At 36.0% G+C, this 18,704-nt stretch overlaps 1 protein-coding gene across 10 annotated transcripts in view; it reads right to left on the bottom strand.

The window, feature by feature from the left end:
* Positions 1-5,771: 5,771 nt before the first annotated feature.
* LOC134840057 (1-phosphatidylinositol 4,5-bisphosphate phosphodiesterase gamma-2-like) overlaps positions 5,772-18,704 on the bottom strand; it is a 72,257-nt gene continuing 59,324 nt past the window's right edge. For all 10 annotated transcript variants that reach the window (XM_063855708.1, XM_063855699.1, XM_063855703.1 and 7 more), the window contains 11 exons: positions 17,320-17,478; positions 16,824-17,016; positions 15,682-16,033; positions 14,983-15,167; positions 10,942-11,193; positions 10,285-10,517; positions 9,694-9,832; positions 9,031-9,165; positions 8,129-8,625; positions 6,919-7,174; positions 5,772-6,422 (listed from right to left, as the gene is read on the bottom strand). In XM_063855708.1, coding sequence (XP_063711778.1) covers positions 5,815-6,422; positions 6,919-7,174; positions 8,129-8,625; positions 9,031-9,165; positions 9,694-9,832; positions 10,285-10,517; positions 10,942-11,193; positions 14,983-15,167; positions 15,682-16,033; positions 16,824-17,016; positions 17,320-17,478 — 3,009 coding nt within the window. In that variant the 3' untranslated portion in view covers positions 5,772-5,814. The remainder of the gene's footprint in view (positions 6,423-6,918; positions 7,175-8,128; positions 8,626-9,030; positions 9,166-9,693; positions 9,833-10,284; positions 10,518-10,941; positions 11,194-14,982; positions 15,168-15,681; positions 16,034-16,823; positions 17,017-17,319; positions 17,479-18,704) is intronic.

The following is an 18,704-nucleotide window of genomic DNA, read 5'->3' as shown; positions in this document are numbered from 1 at the left end:
GGCTCTTTTTACTTCCCCCACCTCACACGAGCTTCAATATATATGTGTAACGAGTGGTTTTACGAGGTTGAGTATGAAGACAAAATATGTTTGTCGTGGCTTTAATAGTCCGTATGTAAATTTTCATTACAGTCGGACAATGTGGTCAACAAATTTACATGTAAAAATTTGCAGGTGGAGGAGAAAAGGAAAAAGAGCCGCTTTTCCAAATTGAATTTAAAAAACTGCATTAAAATGTGTCAGCGTGAACAGTGAACAAGATTTTACAGCATTTCTTACACGCAACACTGCGTGTAAACAATTTTTAAACAGTTTGATTTTACAATTTTACGAGATGGGTGGAAAACTGAAAAAAAGCCTGATTTTTTGATAATTTTAGTTGTCCTATTATGCTCTTTTCCAGTCCCCCCTTTCAAAATACCGAGTTAAATGCTTGATTTACGTGTTATTATGGCTAAACGCGTGATGTTACGCTGTAAAGTATGAAGAACAAATCTGTTCAGAATTGTCGATTTGTTCACCACGCCAAATTTCATTGCATTATGAAAACGTTAAAGAGACTTTTCAAAACTGAATTTGAAAGGGGGGAAACTGGAAAAGAGCCGAATTAATGGCTGAATGCGTGATGTAACGAGGTAAGATATGAAAAACAATTGTGTTCACAATATTTAGGTTATTAAGCATGACAAATTTCATTACATTATGCCACCATAGAAATAGTTTTTCAAAACTAGAGTTTAAATGTACAAGAACCTACGTCTTTGTTATACATGAAAAATTAGGCTCTCAAAATATTATATTACCGTGTTCTACTGGTACCAAAATTCCATAGATAATACTCTAACATATGGTCGTTGGCTCTTTACCAGTTCCCCCCTTTCACAGAACCGAGTTTTGTGTTTGTTTTACGTGTTATTACAGCTAAACGCGTGATGTTACGCTGTAAAGCATGAAGAACAAATCTGTTCAAAATTGTCGGTTTGTTCACCACGCCAAATTTCATTGCATTATGACAACGTTAAATAGACTTTTCAAAATTGAATTTGAAAGGGGGGAAACTGGAAAAGAGCCTGGTCAGACAGTCTCTACCAAATAACAAAATAATCAGTTCTAACCTATTAAAAATCGAATATGATATTTTTGTTTCTCTAAGCAGTAAAACCCCTAATGATAAACCCTATAAGGCTATCTTCTGAGGGCGCCTTCAGTGCACAATACTACAACTTTTGAAACTGAACCGCGCTTCAAGAAAACCCAACTCCTTTCTCAAAAATTTCCGAAAAAAGTCAAAACACGCAGAAAATTTAGATCAAAATAGGGTCCTTATAATCCGGGGTGAATCTAGGATTTTCTCGAGTGGGGGACTTTCAACAATTTTTCGAAAATTTTGTCAAATCTTTTTTGGCTTGTTTCCTTATTTCCAGTTTCCTCTCCCCCTTTCAAATTCAGTTTTAGAAAATTTATTTAACGTTGTCATAAAGCAAGGAAAATTGGCATGGTGAACAAATCGACAACTGTGAACAGATATGTTCTTTATACTTTACAGCGTAACATCACGCCTTTAGCCGTAATAACACGTAAAACAAACCTAAAACTCGGTTTTTTGAAAGGGGGGAACTAGAAAAGTGCCATTTTTTAGATTGACTTATTTCATTTTCCCGGCCCCTAGAACACTATAAAGAGCGATTTCTGAAGAAAAATTTAGAGCTGCAGGCAGTTTTTGAAAATTTCGACCAAAAAACTGCGTTTTTCGGCGCGCACTCCCTTTCAAAAATTGTATATATTGGGGCCGAAGGCGCCTTTAGAAAAATTTTAAGGTTGGTTGGCCTAAAATGGATGTCATTACACCTCCCCTAAATCCGCCCCTGCTCATAGTAAGTTGGGAGCGCTCGGAAAATCAAATTGGTCGACTTAAAAATTAATGACAAATCTTTCAAATTTTTTTTGAAAATCCGCCCTCTTCCACATATTGCAATAAAACTCAGCAAAGTGAGCAAAGTAAAAATTCTTGTCACATCTTTTGTTCATTCTTTGCAGATCGTAGCATCACACAGTTAGCCATATTAACACCTAAGACAACGATGGACTGTTAATATTTTTCCTCTCCTCGCATAAGCATCAGTTTCATGGCGTAACGAGGTGCTTGTGGGGGAGATGCATGTGGGGAAACACCAAAAACTCTCAGCTGTGAAAATAAAATATTTGAAAGTTCTAGGAGTGAAAAGTAGCGAAAAAGCAATAACTTAAGATAATTTTAATTTTTTGGAAAAATTGTGCCATGGAAAATTTACATTCAATCCAACTGTCTGCATCAGTACTAATTAATCCATGTAATAGTTGCATTTATTAAAACATTGTCTTACATCAGCCGGAACCTCTGTCCTCTTCACTGTGCGAATAGTGCGTGTGGTCTCCTCTGAAATAAAAAAAAAACAGTTTTTAATTGTGCTGTTTTTCAAGTTTCACCCATTGATAGTCTAGTCTAACAAAAACAAACTAAATTTTTGCTGGTTTGGCAAGCAACTGTTATATTGTTCTCATTGACACGATTTAGGTCTTTCCCTTTATAGCCAAGCCACCAAGCCTAGTAATATATGGGTGTGTAAGTATAATTTGCTGGGTAGCTATGATTATTATCATTCTTGAAAGGATAACTCGTTTTAGCTAAATTCAAAAAACTGAGAGGTCTGTAAAATGAAACTCTCCCTTATATCAACCTATGCTGAAAAAATTTAATTAGTTTCATGGGTGAAAGAATCCAAGTGCGTATAAAAACCAGAGATGTGAAAAATTTGTCACTCGCTGAGAAAGTGTTTACCTAGATAGCACTCTGGTCCGCCTGGAACATCCCCTTGACCCAGACTGGATGACCTCCTATAACCTCCGCGCTCCCCCATCCCATTGCCAGCGACCCTTTGCATCGACTGTCCCCTCCTCCCCATTCGCCCTCTCATTGATCTGGGAAAAGTAGAATAACCTCCCCCTCCTCCCTGCTGGACCATGCTGCCGTATGAGCCCTGCCCAGGTCCTCCTGTCGAGTGCCGACGTCCAAATCGGTCGGCCATTTTATTTAATGAGGGAATTGATTACTGCTTGGTTATTCTATATTTCTTTTAGAGGAATTGGTTCCGTATAATACTAGGTGCTTGGTTTGAATTGTTCCCAAAATTGCTTCGTTACAAACTTTGGCAGTCGCGTGACTTCTGGATAAGCTCCTTAGCCAGAAAATGGCGGGCAATGAGTCATTAATTTAACGAATTTTTCAGTAATCACGTGCTAATCACAAAGGTCATTTAGGTCATTTCTGTCAAATAGTTTTCGAAACAAGACACTAAGCCTTTTCAATTCTTACTCAGTGCTGTTAAGAGGTACTGTTTTTTGCTAGTAATCCGTTGGTGGGCAGCTTTTTGTGCGCGCTGACATAGAGAAACAAATAGTTCACTTCCACTGCATTTTCTCCCCCTCCCTGGCCCACCACCCTCCCTCCTGGGATCAGTTTTTCTTTTTCCATCAGTTTTTCTTTTTCCTCATAATTCAACTATGAAACAGAAAACCTTAAATTGAAGGGGAGTAGAAAAAATACGAAAGCAATTATTAACACATGTTTCGATTATAAACACTAGTTGACTCGCCAAATTAATTTACAAAACAAACCAAAAATCACATGGAGTAATAAAAGAAGACCCATTTTTGGCTCTTTTCCAGTTTCCCACCCCCCTCGTAAAAGAACAAAACAAAGCTGTTCAAAAAGTATTCACACGGCATTTTTCATTTAAGAAATGTAGTAAGAATTTGTTCACCTGTTCACCTGTTCACCTGTTCACGCTGACAAGTTTTGATGCAGTTCACTTCATGAAAATTCATTTTAAATAGACTTTCATGCAGTGAATTTCAGAAAAAAATCAAAGGGGGGAGCTGGAAAAGAGCCCCATTTTTTCTTACTTCAACCTACCTTTCAAAAATTATTTCTGTTTGTGATACTTAGAAAAAATGTTCTCTTTATGCTTCCTCACTTACAAATTGGCGGACTAATTAAGCCATGACAAATATACTTGGTCTCATACTTGGTTGACCTCCATAGAACAAAAATCCTAGTCCTACATTTCCATAAACTAAGTCTTTGAAAATGTAATAATCATACAAATACAATAAGTTTTGATAAATTGATGTCATCGCATTTTCAATGTATTTTTTTGCTTGTTTTGGCAGAATAATCGATGTATCGTCATAAAAAAGAAAAATTTTTTGTCAAAAAAAATGCTTATCATTAAAATTCAATACATGGAAATTGTATGACTAGCATTTTTTAATGTGAAAACAAACATTTTTTCGAAAAATTTTGAAACTGCCCCCAAACAGTTTATTTTTTAACCGCAAAATGAATTAATACCCAAACAAAAAATTTCAAAAAATATTTTTCGCGTGCAAAATTAGTCTGTGTTACTTGCCCAGCAACCAACGCCGATTGCAAAGCAAAACAAGACTTCTTGTATCAACTGAATATTGCTTTTAAGGTATATGGAGCCGTAACAACATGAAAAATCTAAATAAAATAGAATTTTTTTTCACTTGATACTTTTTGTAAAAGCATCCCCCACACGTCACATTAATAGAAACGATAAGTTTTGCTCCTGTTAACATACCATTTATGGCATATAAGCTTCCTCGAACCAATTTGGAGCAATTTTTTAGACGGATTAAATCTCCGCTTACGCGTTCATAGCGAGAAATATATCGCGCGTTAATTGTCCCAAAATGGCAATTTAAAACCCCCAAAATTTTACTAAAAATGATGACAGGTAAAATAATCTTTCAAGTTTAAGATCAAGACAACAATAGCTTTCGAATGAAGGTAAAAAGTCGAAATTTGTCTGAAGAAAAAAACCCACCCCAAGCACAAATATTCCGTTACTTTCGTTACAAAAGTCAGAACAACAAGAAGACTGCTCGTATATCAGAATTCTTTTAGGAAAAGAAAGCATTGAAAATCTGTAAAATATGGACAAAATCAAAGGTTAAAATTTTGAGTCGTACGGAATTAATACGACCAATTAGCTAGGCCCAATTCAATTTGGAACAACTTTGGTGTGCGGGATAGTTTGCCACGCATAAACGCATAAATAATTTGTGTTACGCTCGCAGCAATATGAATAAATTCTTCAAAGCGCGCATAATTTAGTCCAGAACTTAACAAAAATAATTGGAGGTAAGGTATCTTTTTACATTTCAACTCAGAAAGTTGATGTCTTCAATGGGGTAAAAAACAATTTGCCGAAAACTATTATTTCGATCGGCGAAAATTGACTGAATAAAGAAAAACTGCACCGAGAATAAATCTTTCGCTTTATTCGAGTGTCGGAAGAACTAAATAACGTTTCCTTGGAAAAAAGAAAAGTTTATTTTAAGTTCTTAATTCAGAATGTATGGATTCATTTATCATTTAAAGAAATCTACCAGTCGTAATTCGATCGAAGTTATAAAATTTCAAGGAAATGAGTGTTGAAAAAAAATATATTTTGAAGTTTTGCTCTGTAGACAAGACTGGGTCAAAACGTCATCTTCATTGATTTTAAAACCGTGAACGCCTTGAAAGTTCATTTATAATGCGCTTATAAAGTCAAACGTTTTTTTAAAGCTCACTTTCAGTCCTTCCTTCATTTTAAAATTTTTTTTGCAACAAAACTGGTGATATCTTCTGCGATACTTGCACAGAGGCCGACTACTTTTGTTTCCTAATCATTTTAGCGCCTGCAAAAAATTTCTAAATCTAATTTAAATTGAAATATTTGCCATTATAAACCTTCATTGAAAATTTCATTTCTTCTTCGGGAACAGTTTTTTGCTCTTTCCGTTTTCTTGTTTCAAAGTATTGCCACTCTGAGGCGACGATTTATCTGAATCTGAAGAGTATTCGTCGCAGTTTAACAGCAAACAAGTCCTTGAATTCGAAATAGGCGACGAGCTTGGATCGAAGGACGTCGGGCATCGTTTCCAGTCAACATTCACATACACGAGTAATTTTGCGAGAGGAATCGGAACCGAGAACTCGTTTTCCAACTGCACACAACGAATGCCGTTTCGCACACTTGTTAGCGGAATAGTCGCTTGAGCTACAAATGTTGGATCTAAGTCTAATATTATATCTTTGTGGTAAAGAGTGAATCGTAGAAATGAGAGTTCGGCGCTCTGAACAGACCAGAACACACTGGCGTTTTTCCAGATAGGGGTCAATCCGTTTAACCGCTTGCTGGCCTTGAAAGCTTCGAACCGTTTGGATTGGTTTTGGGGGAAAATTTCGACTTCGACTATTGGAATGACTATTGCGTTGGCTATGTTAGGGAGGTTGCGGGCTGCTAGAACTTCCACACTAATTTCACAGCCTCGTGACTTCTTGCTCCCTCGTCGAATCGGAACGGGTGAATCTAAACGAAAACATTTTAGCCTAAGTTTGCCAGTAGCCTTTAATTCTGTGCTTTATAAACACAATGCTGTTAGTTTACCTGACATGAATTTGAATAGAAAACGTTAAAGGATTACATCTTTTAATTGTAGTTTTGTGAAAGTATGGTTAAAGTGTTCTTCTTAATTTCCATCTTGTACTCACAGCTGTATACTTTTGTTAATGTCATCAACTGTTTCAAAGATTAAATACTAGTCTTTTTGTGAAAATCACTTTGTTGTTTTTGAAGCCCATCTATATTTTTTTAGTCAACCCGAAGGTTAATTATTTAAGGTTGACGAAGAGCGCATATAACCAGCGCCCATAGTACGCTATGGCTTACTTACAAGAGCTCACCTTACCAATTGCAGCGCACGTGCGATTTGAACCAGCAATCATATGATTGCTGGGCACCATCACTACCTGAGCGCCACAATGCCACACGTTATGGGTTTAAAAGTTTTACTTGAAAAACCCACCTCGAATGATGCTGCTCCCACTACATCTCACACTCTCTGGCTTCAAATAGTAGCCGCAGTTGCCGTTAGTTCTAAACAGTGCCTGATTGACTTGCATGAACTTGTCCCCCGTTTGGTAGTTCAGGGCCACCAGTTGCACCCCCGCACTCCAGAAGGGGGAGGGGTCAAAGTTGGAACTGCTGATCCGCTGGGCACGGGGGTAGACTCGCACAAAGAAGGTGTTGCTCACAGTTGAGGCAAAGTCATCGTATGAATCCTAAAGAAAAACAGCGATATTTGAAAGTAAGGATGTATCTGATCGAACTTTAGACAAAATACCGATTAATAATTTTAAGAAGTAACAAATATTTGATCAAAGTTATAAATAACTGAATTTCTTCCAGATCAAAAAAGCAACTTTATAAATTAGTATTGTGTATAACAGCGAACAGACAGCTGGAAAAGAGCGCGAAAAAAGATTTGAGAAAACTGGATTAATAGAAAAAGTTTTTTTTCTGCTGGGAAGTCTTAGAGCTGAATTACACCTTCGAAACTAGAAAACGGTTATGTTGTTTTGCGCCAATTCAGCTTTCATAAATGGAGAGTTCATTTTAGTTACCATCTAGCAAATGGACCTGAGTTTGAACCCAAAAAGTGTACACATACTTAAGGTTTACTATTATGTGCATTTGTAAGTATGAATGCACTTCTTTTGTTATTAGAGCATTTTAAGACTTTCTTGAAAAAACTCATCACGGCCTATATAATAGTCTGCGTTCATTGCTTCTTAAAAATTTGTTGAAAAAACGAAAATGATCAAAATTAACTGTAAAAAATTCTTCAGACCATTTAAAAACATTTTGAATTATAGTCACATTGCAGCTTTACTCGGCAGACTTATGCAGTTTTGGTGTTTTAAGTAGTGAACATTAAATCGGTCTCAGTTTTTCCGGTAGTTTTTTTTTGTTGACTTTTGTTCAATATCAGTTTCAAATCAAAGGTTCCTTTATTGATAAGGATGTGAGTTTCAAAAGTACGTTTCAAAAATCTGATTTTGAAACAATTGCGTTTCTAGATTTTTCTCGGCAGGCAAAATCTTAGACGACTTTTTTAGGTCGTCTAAATTGATTTTACAAGCTCTACCTTTAGCTACTTACAAGCTCTACCTTCTGCCATACCCCTCCCCCCCCCCCCCCCCCTAAATGGGCAAGTGTTGTAAAATGATGCTTACTTTTATGATTTTATCCAGTTTTGTCTCTTCAAATGAAAACACTTCAGGTTGCGTCATCTGTTGCGTAATCTCACCATTCACATTCTGGGGACTGAACGAACTCAATGATGTCTGAACTAACGAAGATTTCATAGACGAGAACATCATGGAAGAACTTTCACTTATAACCTTGGAATTGCCACATCTTTGACTGTAGTTATTTGACTGAAAATAGACTACCAGATCGCTTAACTCTTTCGCAATTCCAACTTTCTTTTGTAACTCGAGCGCACTTCGGTTTTTATCACCGGCGCATTTTATGCAGTTTTGGAAAATATCGAATAGATTTGCAGCTTCAGTAGTGTTGTCGCAGACAATGGTCAGTTCTTGTGGCTGATCGGAAGTGGTGTTGTTGACGATACTGCTGGTGGTTCGTAGCCGGAAGTATCGACTCTGATCGTAGCCTAAGATGACTTCTGGGCCGTAAAAGGAGGACCCCATCTCTATTTTAGCGCCAACTAAACATCATCTTTTATCATTGCCAGTTTCTCATCTTGAAGATCTACCTTATTTTAAAATCTTTTGAATTAAGATTGACTCCGAGGCATTGAAACCGTTCTCCTTTCATTCTTTTTTCAAAAAGATGTCTAAAAGAATTCTTAAAGAAAACCTCGCAAGATAAGGAAGCCTTTTTTTTAAAAAAAAGAAAGCTTTCCAAAGAAAAATGTCTTGGAATACCTTCGAAAATTTTGGCTTGTGGCAAACCGTTGCTATGCCCAGAAAAAGCTTTTGGTGCTAATTTCTGAACAAAATAACTCCTGAAAAATGCAGATTCCAAATGTTGACCTCACTTATGATTTGAAAACTGATCAAAATGTGTCTTAAGAAGCTGTCAAATAATTGTGAAATAAGGAAGTAGCTACCAAGTGGCACTCTGTTGCGGAAGAAGTTCTCGAAGCTGAACTGTTCTGCATTCCACTCGAACAGTTCCAAGTCCCTCCTGTGAACATACACCTTCTCACCCGTCCTATGCAGCAGACCACAGAACCAGTTCTCATCTAGAAAATAGAAATGATTCACATGTAGGACAGTTCATACATACAGAGGAGTAAAGTAAGCTTCTGCATAGATGCTTGAAGCGATGCGAAGCTAATAAAGGTCTCATCCGGTCTTAATAAAAGTTATCCGGTCTGCGAAAGTTGTATATTTGGTGCATTTGAAACATTGCGATTAGCGTGAATTTGAAACATGCAATGTGAAACATGCTATTTGAAATATGGCAGAAGGGAGTTAAGAGACGTTCAATTTAAGGAGGACTAATTTTTTAGCGCATTCACGAAGGATTTTTTATAAATTTAGTTTTATAGTTACTCTTTTGATTTTTAATCATTCTTTGTGAAATGTTAACAAATTTTATTTCCAAGAACTCATTTGATCTTTTTTTCCAAAAAAAAACATTTAATCATGCGAACAATTTTTAAAAAAATTCGTAAAATATTGCTAGAATTGATTCCATCAATTCAAAAAAGAAATTGTTCGAGGAATAACTTAATTCAGTTTCTACAGCGTGAATAGTGTTAACTGACATTGGTCATGTTTGGTGACGTTGACCACGATCTCTCCGGTGGTGACTTGTGCCTCCGTCTCTGACACTGGGGAGGGGTGGTTGTTCGCATTCAAGTCCACCTCCTCAGACGCCACTGGCAGAGACAGGGTCCGCTTCACCTAGCACAGACAAAGAAGTGCAGAAATTAATGAATAGTAAATTAACTCCCACTTCATTCTGGATGAACAAACAACCGTTTTCACTCGCTCACGTCATTTGAAACAAATGGTAGGAGATTATCAAGTGTTCGGCTAAAATCGGCTAATTTGAGGCGGAACAAATATTTTTTGCTAAAAAAAAGAGGGACAAAATTTTGCTCTTTACGAAAGAACACGGCAATTTTTCTTTCAAGAAATAAGTTCATACAGATTTGAATATAAATGATCACAATGTTTATTATTAAGGTCTTTTCGTAATTAAAACAATCAAAAGCGCTTTTTGCATCATATTTTTCAGTTTTATGTTTAAAAAATCTCTTTTTTGTCTGCTGGTGGTTCGCAAAAGTTCATTTATAACACTGATTCAATCAACTTATACGAAAGTTATGATTGGCCGTGAAAAGATATCACACCTTTCCGACGACAGCCGACTGCATGATGTTAGTGTCGAGGTACTCGGACGGACAGTACAGACTGACTTGTCTCAGCTGGTCTATCTTCTTCCGACTGGTGGCGTAGTGGCGACTCACAGGGTGAACTAGTTTGGTCTGTCTGTATATCGCATGGTGTGAGTAGTGTCTCAGGAAGTCGTTGATGGAGCGGTAGGTCTCCGAACCGAGAGTGACTGAGAGATCTTCTGCCATTTCTGAACGTGCACATCGAAAAACTGATGATACCAGGGATACAGAAAATTGATTTTTTAGTCACTATCATTTTGTGAAAAGAGCAGAAATGAGTTTTGACAAAAAAATAGTTTTTCCCAACAATAATAATCATAATAAATTGTTTCCAAACGATATCTAGTTACAAAGTTATTTATAAAAATTTATAAATACAAATTAGAATCGTTTGGGAGAACACCATTAAGCCAACAAGGCCCGTTTTCAGGTGTCTCATAAGTGTCTTTAAATCAAAACTTCACCTTAACTAAAAACTAGATGCCTAAAAACATCAAAAATTTAAATAATTTGAGTCAAAATTTTGACTATTATCTTACATGAAAACAGCGCTCAATTATTAAAATCGGTTAAAAACTTTTCAATCTAGTTTCAATAAACGTCCTAGCTTACCTAGATCAGTATGATAAGTGATGATATCTTCAGAGTCAGCGTCCGGCTTGACCGAAAAGGACAAGGCGTATTTGCAGCTGCCCACTGACGAAGTAGGGTCATTCGACCCCAAAATGACCCCTTCTCTGTTCCCATTGGCTTTCATTGGCGACTGAGTTGGTGTTGCGAGGGGGCTCATTGGAGATGTGGCTGTGAGGAGATTGGAGAGCGGGTTATTCGGATTTGTTTTTGGTCGGAACATGAAAGCACCGTCTGAACACAAACCAAGCATTGTTACAATTTTTGCACATCGAAACCATTTGCCGAAAGGCCGGTGGATCGCGGCCCACCATGGTCCAATCGCGTTGCTTGATGTTGAGGTTACATTGACCACCCGCACTCAGTAAAAAAAGAAAATAATCGATTTTATTATAATTATAATAGTACTTTTAGCAAACTTATATTTAATTATAAGCGCCAGTTTTAGATATTTAAACGATTTATAATCAATTATAATGATAACATTTCTGGTGACAATTTAATAATATATAATAAGTTATAATTAATTATAGTTGATTATATTTTTTCCGAAAATCTCTTATAATCTATTATAATCTATTATAATAGATTATAATCCCCCTTTTTCTATCAAAATATTATCTGTCAAGAAAAATGAAACACAATGGATTATAATTTAGCTATTCTGCACGAAAATACAGTATAAATCAGAACGAAGTAAGAAATCAGTAAACCAGGGGCGGATATGAGATTTTCTCGAAGAGTGGAGGTGGATTTTCATAAAATTTCTAAAAATTTTATCGACCTTTTTTTAGGTCGACCAAATTAATTTTCCGATCTCTCCCAAAGCTTTTAAAAGACCCTGTTTTGGCCAAATTTTGTGCGCCGCGCTTTTTTTGGCGCGCGCTCCCCTCAAAATTAGTTTTTAGCGCCAAAGGCTAAAGGGTCCGTCACCAAATATGGATATCTCAAAACAGTACAAAAGGGGAACCCTTTGGGTAGGCAGGGGGTCGAATCCCTAAAAAAAGGCGTCAGCCCCCCTCTAAATCCGTCCTTGCAGTAAACAGTAAGAAAATAAACAGTAAACAGTAAACAGTAAGAGAAGAAACCAACTGAAAAGCACACAAAACAAAACAAAAATAAAACGAAATGAAGCGATGACGTTTTTCGAATAAAAAAGGATTATAATCAATTAAAATGGATTGTAATTCAATAAAATTTCAGAAATAAATCTTTTCAAAAAATAATTGATTATAATCGGTTATAATAGATTATAATGGGTTTTATTGTTTTCGAAAAATAGTAACATTATAATCCATTTTTAATCGATCATAATCTTTTTTTTTGAAATTTCCATTATTATCTATTATTTTTTTTTTACTGAGTGCAGGCAGTGCAAAACAGTAACCAAAAAAATTAAGAAAATAGCCTAGTCAAGGGCACAAACGCGGTATTCAACAGCTTATATGTTGGTTGTTTCCCTCGTGAAAAAAGTCTAAACTTAGCTAAACTGCTTAAAAATATATAAGTTAAAATAAAATTGAAAACTAATAGTTTTTTGTGCATCTAGTTAATTAAAAACCAGTCAATTGATTGTTTCGTGATACCGCAACTTCATAGTCACTCAGGGTTATTTGAACCGAGAAATTTGAAAAAAAAATGAAAATCGGAATCTTGATTCAGCACTTAGTGATTAGCGAATAATTCCAAATTAATGCCAATATTTACTCGGTCAACAAATCTGAACACAATTGGTTAACTTCAAACTGTTCATTTAGAGGTCAAAAATGGTTTCGCTTTTTTTTTTTCAGTACGTACAACTGCTGTGAAAATTATCATAAGAAAAACAGTTTTTGTCAAATTTAGTTGTTCAAGGTCCGGGATATTGTCAGCAATAGGATATTAACTATAACAAGACTGCTCGTATATCAGGACGAAACCCTGAATGTTCTGACTGCTTTTTAAGGCTAATTTAAAATTGAAAAAAATCATTAGTGCTCCGCAATATTTGAAAAATGAGGAGAAACTGTGTATTCGAGTGTGTTTTAGTTTTTTTTTTTCAACGCAAAATCAACTACCACAAATAATCATCTGAGAGAGTTCAGTGAAAAATCATATTAAGGCCTATTCATTGTGATTGAAACCACATTAAATTATTCTGGAAAAGTTTTACCAGTGTCAAGGAAAACCGGTTTGAATTTTTGATTTTCCGTCTAAATTCGAGCGAGTAAATCGAGCGAGCACGCTTCTTTATGCTGAATTTAGGCCCTTTATAATAGCTAAATTGTGCTTAACTTTAAATTGACTTTCGTTCTTAGTTTTAGTTTTTGGAGGTATTTAATGGCATATGGGAATTCAAAAGTGTGTTAAAATTGATTATTTTTTGTAAATCTCTTCAAAAACTGTTGTCCTGGTTGCCTATATTAATATGATGGTCGAATATGCCCAAAATATAGTTATACGTTATATCTTTTTATCATACCACGCTGGAAAAACTACACTAATTGGAAAAAAATGCTTCGTTTTTTGGAGACTATGGTCGGAACATTCTGTGCCACTTGCACAGTAACCGGCTGTCCTAATTTTTTGTATTATTTCTTCATTTTATAAGAAAAGGATATATATTTAGCCTGTCTTTTTGATAAAAAGACCAAATATTTGCCTGAGTTCATTTGGATTGATTTAATCTCGCTTAGACGCAACTTATCGAGCGTTATTTATCCCAAAATGACCAAACTAGTCACTTCAAAACTCCCATAAAACTATATCAAGACTGCTCGTATATCAGGGCAAAGCCCTGAATGTTCCGACTGCCCTTTATTTATATTTTTAATTTTAGCTTTTGGAGGTATTTAATGGCATATGGGAATTCAAAAGTTCAAAGATGCAAAAAGTTTTTGCAAATAATTTTTTCTTTACATTGAATATATATTTTTTGTAAATCTCGACCAATTAGACAGCCTTAATTCAATTTGGAATTATTTCGTTGTGTGGGATAATTCGCTACTCATAAATAATTTGCGTTACGCTTCAGCATTGTGAATAAACGCATAATTTAGTTCAGAACATGGCAAATTTAGAAATTTTCAAACCCCCAGAACTTTACAAAAACAATCGGAGGTGAAACATCTTTTTTATTTGAACTCAAGAAGTCGATATCTTTATTGGGGTATAAAAGATTTCTGTTGAAAATTATTATTTTGATCGGTGAAAATTGCCTGAATAAAAAACCACACCGAGCATAAATATTCCGTTTTCTTCGAAAGTTGGAACAAAACCATCAAAAATGAATTTTTTTCTATGATTGCGCTCGCGGCAGCAAACATTTTCAAATGGTGTTTAAATTGGTTGTCAATTAAAATCACTACATGCATAATTTTTCCGTTTTCTTAAAGTTTGAACAAATATAAGTCTGTTTTTCTATTTTCAGCGCCTAAAAACTGGATCATATAAATCAATTTACAAGAAAAGTACCGTTTTTCGGCCAATTAACTATAATTAGAGGTTGTAACTCAAATCAATTTTCTATGTTTCTGTGAGTAACAATTGTGCCGTAAAACTTAGTTAACCTAAAAACACCGTTTTTGGTCATTTAAGTTATTCAAGACAACCAATATTGTCAAAAGTTTGCTGTGTCAAAAGTTTTTTCGAAAAATGGCTGAAGAGACCAATGCTGTAAGTGAAAACTTTTTTTTCTTTTTTTTTTCAATATTTAAATACTGGGTCATAAAAATCAATTAATTTGAGAAGCACCGTTTTTTGGCCAATTAATTTGCTCGAGACCATTAAAAAGCTGGTATAAACTAAAACTTAAGTGCGTTGAACGCTTTTTTAAGTGCGTTAAAATTGTCAAAAAGTCAATTACCATAGTTTTAAGTTGTAACTGAAATCAAATTTCCTTTTTATCAGTGCGTAGAAAACGTGTCATAAAAATAAATTAGCCTAAAATGCACCGTTTTTTGGCCAATTAAGTTCTAGTCAAAGCCATTCAACAGTTTTTTGGCACTATAATTATAAGTTGTGCCTGGTTTAACTGGTGCTTACCCTGGCAGCAGGACTTGAGTATCTTCTCTGCCTCTGTCTTGGAGCAGGTGGGGTGGAATGTGGAGTGGGTGGTGATGAAGTGTGCGTAGGGTCTCCCTAGAAGGAACTCCCTCTTGTCCGCACTCATGAAGGGCGAGTCCATGTAGTTCTTCGCCAGCTCAGTCAGAGAGACAAACATGTTCTGGCTGAAATCACACTCTCTCGAATTAGTTTGCAATAAAAACGATGTTATAAAGCCCTCCAAAGATTTTGGTGAATGACAAGGAGACGGGTTTGATCCAAACAGTGAGGTTTATAGGCAATTATGAGAGAAGTACAGCGACCAAAGTGGAAGCAAGGCACCCAATTAGAAGAACATTTTAGCCGAGTATTGAATCACTATTTATTACAGCAGTTAGTCCTTTTTCTCCGAGTTGAATTTTCAAGAACAAAAAAATTGTCGGCTTTTCCAAAATATGCATTCAAGAATGAAAATGAGTTTTTTCTAAACTTGCAAACTTTGTTCAAACAAAATTTGTAAAATTTACCCTTTCTACCACAAAAATGACTGATTGTGGTTCATTAACTTGGGAAACCTTTAATGAATATTTTCTAATAAACCTTATCACCTATTTGTGTTGCAACTAAAACTAGTATGAGAGCTTAGTTTTCAGAATATGGATATTTTTAAGATGAAACTTGAGCTGAAGAAAAACTTACTCATGAAGAAAATATCTCCCCGTCATTTCCTCCTGGTACACTGGCACGTGATGTATGGTGCGATTGTTATTCGCTTCATTCTGATTGGTCACCGAGAATGAAATGGTGAACGCCTGACTCGAACTGTCTCGTATCAGAAACACATTGCAATTCGCCCTCAGGTCTCGTAGCAACTGCTCGGCTTTGGTACGAGCGCAGTTCGGAATGTAAATGTCGTCCCAGTAGAGAGTGTCGGAGGCGAGTTCGGTGTCGTGAGAGTCGGAATCGGCGGACAGTTCTGCGTGTGTTCCGATCTCCCACATGAATAGTGTATCTGTTAGAGTCGCATAATGCTCGAGTAGTTCTTTCCTTCCTTGAAAAATAGTATTTTGTAACTTAGAGCCTAATGATATACCCTGAGGGCGAAAAAACTCGAGGGACTACGGAAATGCCACCCGACACGCTATGATGCCTTTTTGGTATTTCTAACAAGCCGAATTAAATCATAAACGTACAATTTCATAAAATGTTCGGTAATAAGTTTCAGGTTTAAAAACAAAATTATTATTATTATATAAAACACAATGTCGTTTTTATGGTAGCAAGGATTTCAGAAATTCAATTTTGAAAACTCTGAGGATTGAGTAAAGTGGTAAATTTCGAATAGTAGACAACAACTCGCTTTAAAGTCACATTTTTACAGCACAGTCCATTTTTCCAAATTAAGTAAAGTGATACTTAGTGTCACTTTACTTAATTTGGAAAAATCTATCCAACGTGAAGGAACCCAGCAAAGTTCAGTATGGTCAAAATCCCCTTCTTTTATAATCCCTTATTTGGTAATTGGCTCAATGGTTTCTGCTACAAAATATTGTTTAATTTAGCGCAGATGTTTCAAAATACCTAAGAGTGAACGATGGGTTTTCGTGATGAATCTGGGTAAGAAAACTGCCCTTTTAAGATGAATTATCTACGAGAGAAGGAAAAAATACGAACTTTTCAGCTCTTTACGGAATACCACTTTTTAAACACTGATGATACTTCCAAAAACTTTGATTCATAAAACTCTTTGCTGGTAGATCCCATCTTTATATTTTCGCTCAGGTGTGAACAAAACTTTTATTATAAGCAATCATAAATAATCAGAATTAAACTGCACTAACCGTAGTCGTAGAACTTGAGCACGCCACTCCACACAAACGCCTGCTCGGCACAGTCTGCATTCTCGCTCGTCTCGTCCGCGCCTTCCTTCAACTTCTTGTGCTTAATCAACACCTTATTGGCCAGCTGTCTCGGACTGGGCACGCCCTCGACCCCACTCAATGGCTCAGTCACCAACGAATTCTTCAGGACGTCCTTCAAAAGGGATTACATATGTAAGTTAGCTGTTAGGATACAAATCGCCTAGGCTTTGAGTCTCATTGAAGAAAATCATCGTTTCAGCGGGTAAAATAAAGCGAGGAGTTTTTCTTAAAATTTGTGCCTTTAAAAATAGGAGTAATCTAAAATCGAATTATTTTTTCACTCTTTTCTTGCCTTTTAAAATACTCATAATGCTATTCATGGTAAAATTTGTTATTTAAAGTTTATTAAAATAATGATTACTCATTGTAAGCTTGGAAAGGTAATGGGCTGAAAAGTTGATTGTTCTCAAGTTACCTTCAAAATGCTGGCCAGTCGTCTCTGCTGTGGTAGACTGCAATGGTTCTCGATCGACAGAATGACAGGGAATTCAGAGGTCCTGAATGAGTACTCGCGAATCACTTGGACGATGTCATAGAACTTGATCTTACTCGTCATTGTGTATCCGTGGTAGACCTAAAACATTAAAAGAGACTTTGAAACATTCAAGTGAAAATTTGCTTTCTGCTTTGACTTGCTTGTTGCTTGAACAATCAAACCTTTCAAAATTTTTCAAGGGATATTAAAGAGGTTTTGCAGAAATGAAATTTTGCAGAAATGAAATTTTTCAGAAATAAAGTTAAATCAGCCTGTAAGTCAGACTGAGTGAAAACAAGCAAGTTATTTCCAGAAAATCTTGGAAAAATTGGTATGCATCAAACATGCAATTTCGTGCACAGAATTAAGGAAACATACTCATTGGGCAACTCGAATCTAACCCATTTATCTTTCAATTCTAAATTGTTTTGCGTAATAGAACCATTGATTTGGTGCTATCAGAAAACCCATTTTGAGTTGCGGTTCTAGCATGAAAATAGGACTTTCCATTTTCTTCTAGTTTCTCAGATATTGTTGCAACTTTTAACAAAATCTTAAAAATTTTGGAAATTGATTTTGCTATTTCTTTTTCTTCGCGGGTTGTTAGCTAACTTGTGGCGCACTCTCGTATCCTGTAAGATCTAAAAAACCTGGTTCAACATCTGTAAATTATCGGCAATTTAAACAGATAATATGAAAATATAAAGATAATATAAAATAAGGCAAACATCTTCCGGTTAACATGTTATCAAACGGTTTTTCAACAATCACAAAAATCTATAAACATTTTGATGGCAAACTGACCTTAATCGAACAAACCAGTAGTTTTCAAGGCCTTTTGTCTAAGCAAATCTAATTTTAGCTTTTTCACTTTCGCGCTATAATGACGTCATTAATTTAAGCGCGAACATCTTCCGCGCCCAAAGGAGCAAAAACGGGTGCGAGTTTTACGGCCGGTCGAGTTTTATACGAGCCAGAGGGTAGTGTCCCCTTGGGTTGCGTTCGTCAACAATCCACACTAAATCCCCTGTTTTTAAAATAACGTCACTATCGGAGTGCCACTTACTGCGTTTATTCAGCGCTGGCACATAATCTCGCAGCCAACGACTCCAAATTGCGTTGGCGTAGCTTTGCGCTCGGATATATTGCTTTCGATGGTCGAAGTGCTCCTGGAAAGAGAGAGAAGGAAAGCTAGTACCATTTCGGCCTAACAAAAAATGATTAGGAGTTAACACCTCGAAACCATCCGGACTTGCACTTACTGATGTTATAGGTCGAACGTTCAGTGATTGTTCTACAAGACAGAAAGTTGTTTCAAGGACTTC

Source organism: Symsagittifera roscoffensis, chromosome 2 (genome assembly GCF_963678635.1).
Source record: "Symsagittifera roscoffensis chromosome 2, txSymRosc1.1, whole genome shotgun sequence".
NCBI classification, from domain to species: Eukaryota; Metazoa; Xenacoelomorpha; order Acoela; family Convolutidae; genus Symsagittifera; species Symsagittifera roscoffensis.
The sequence above is the reverse complement of the archived record's forward strand: the minus strand, read 5'-3'. Positions and strand labels throughout refer to the sequence as shown.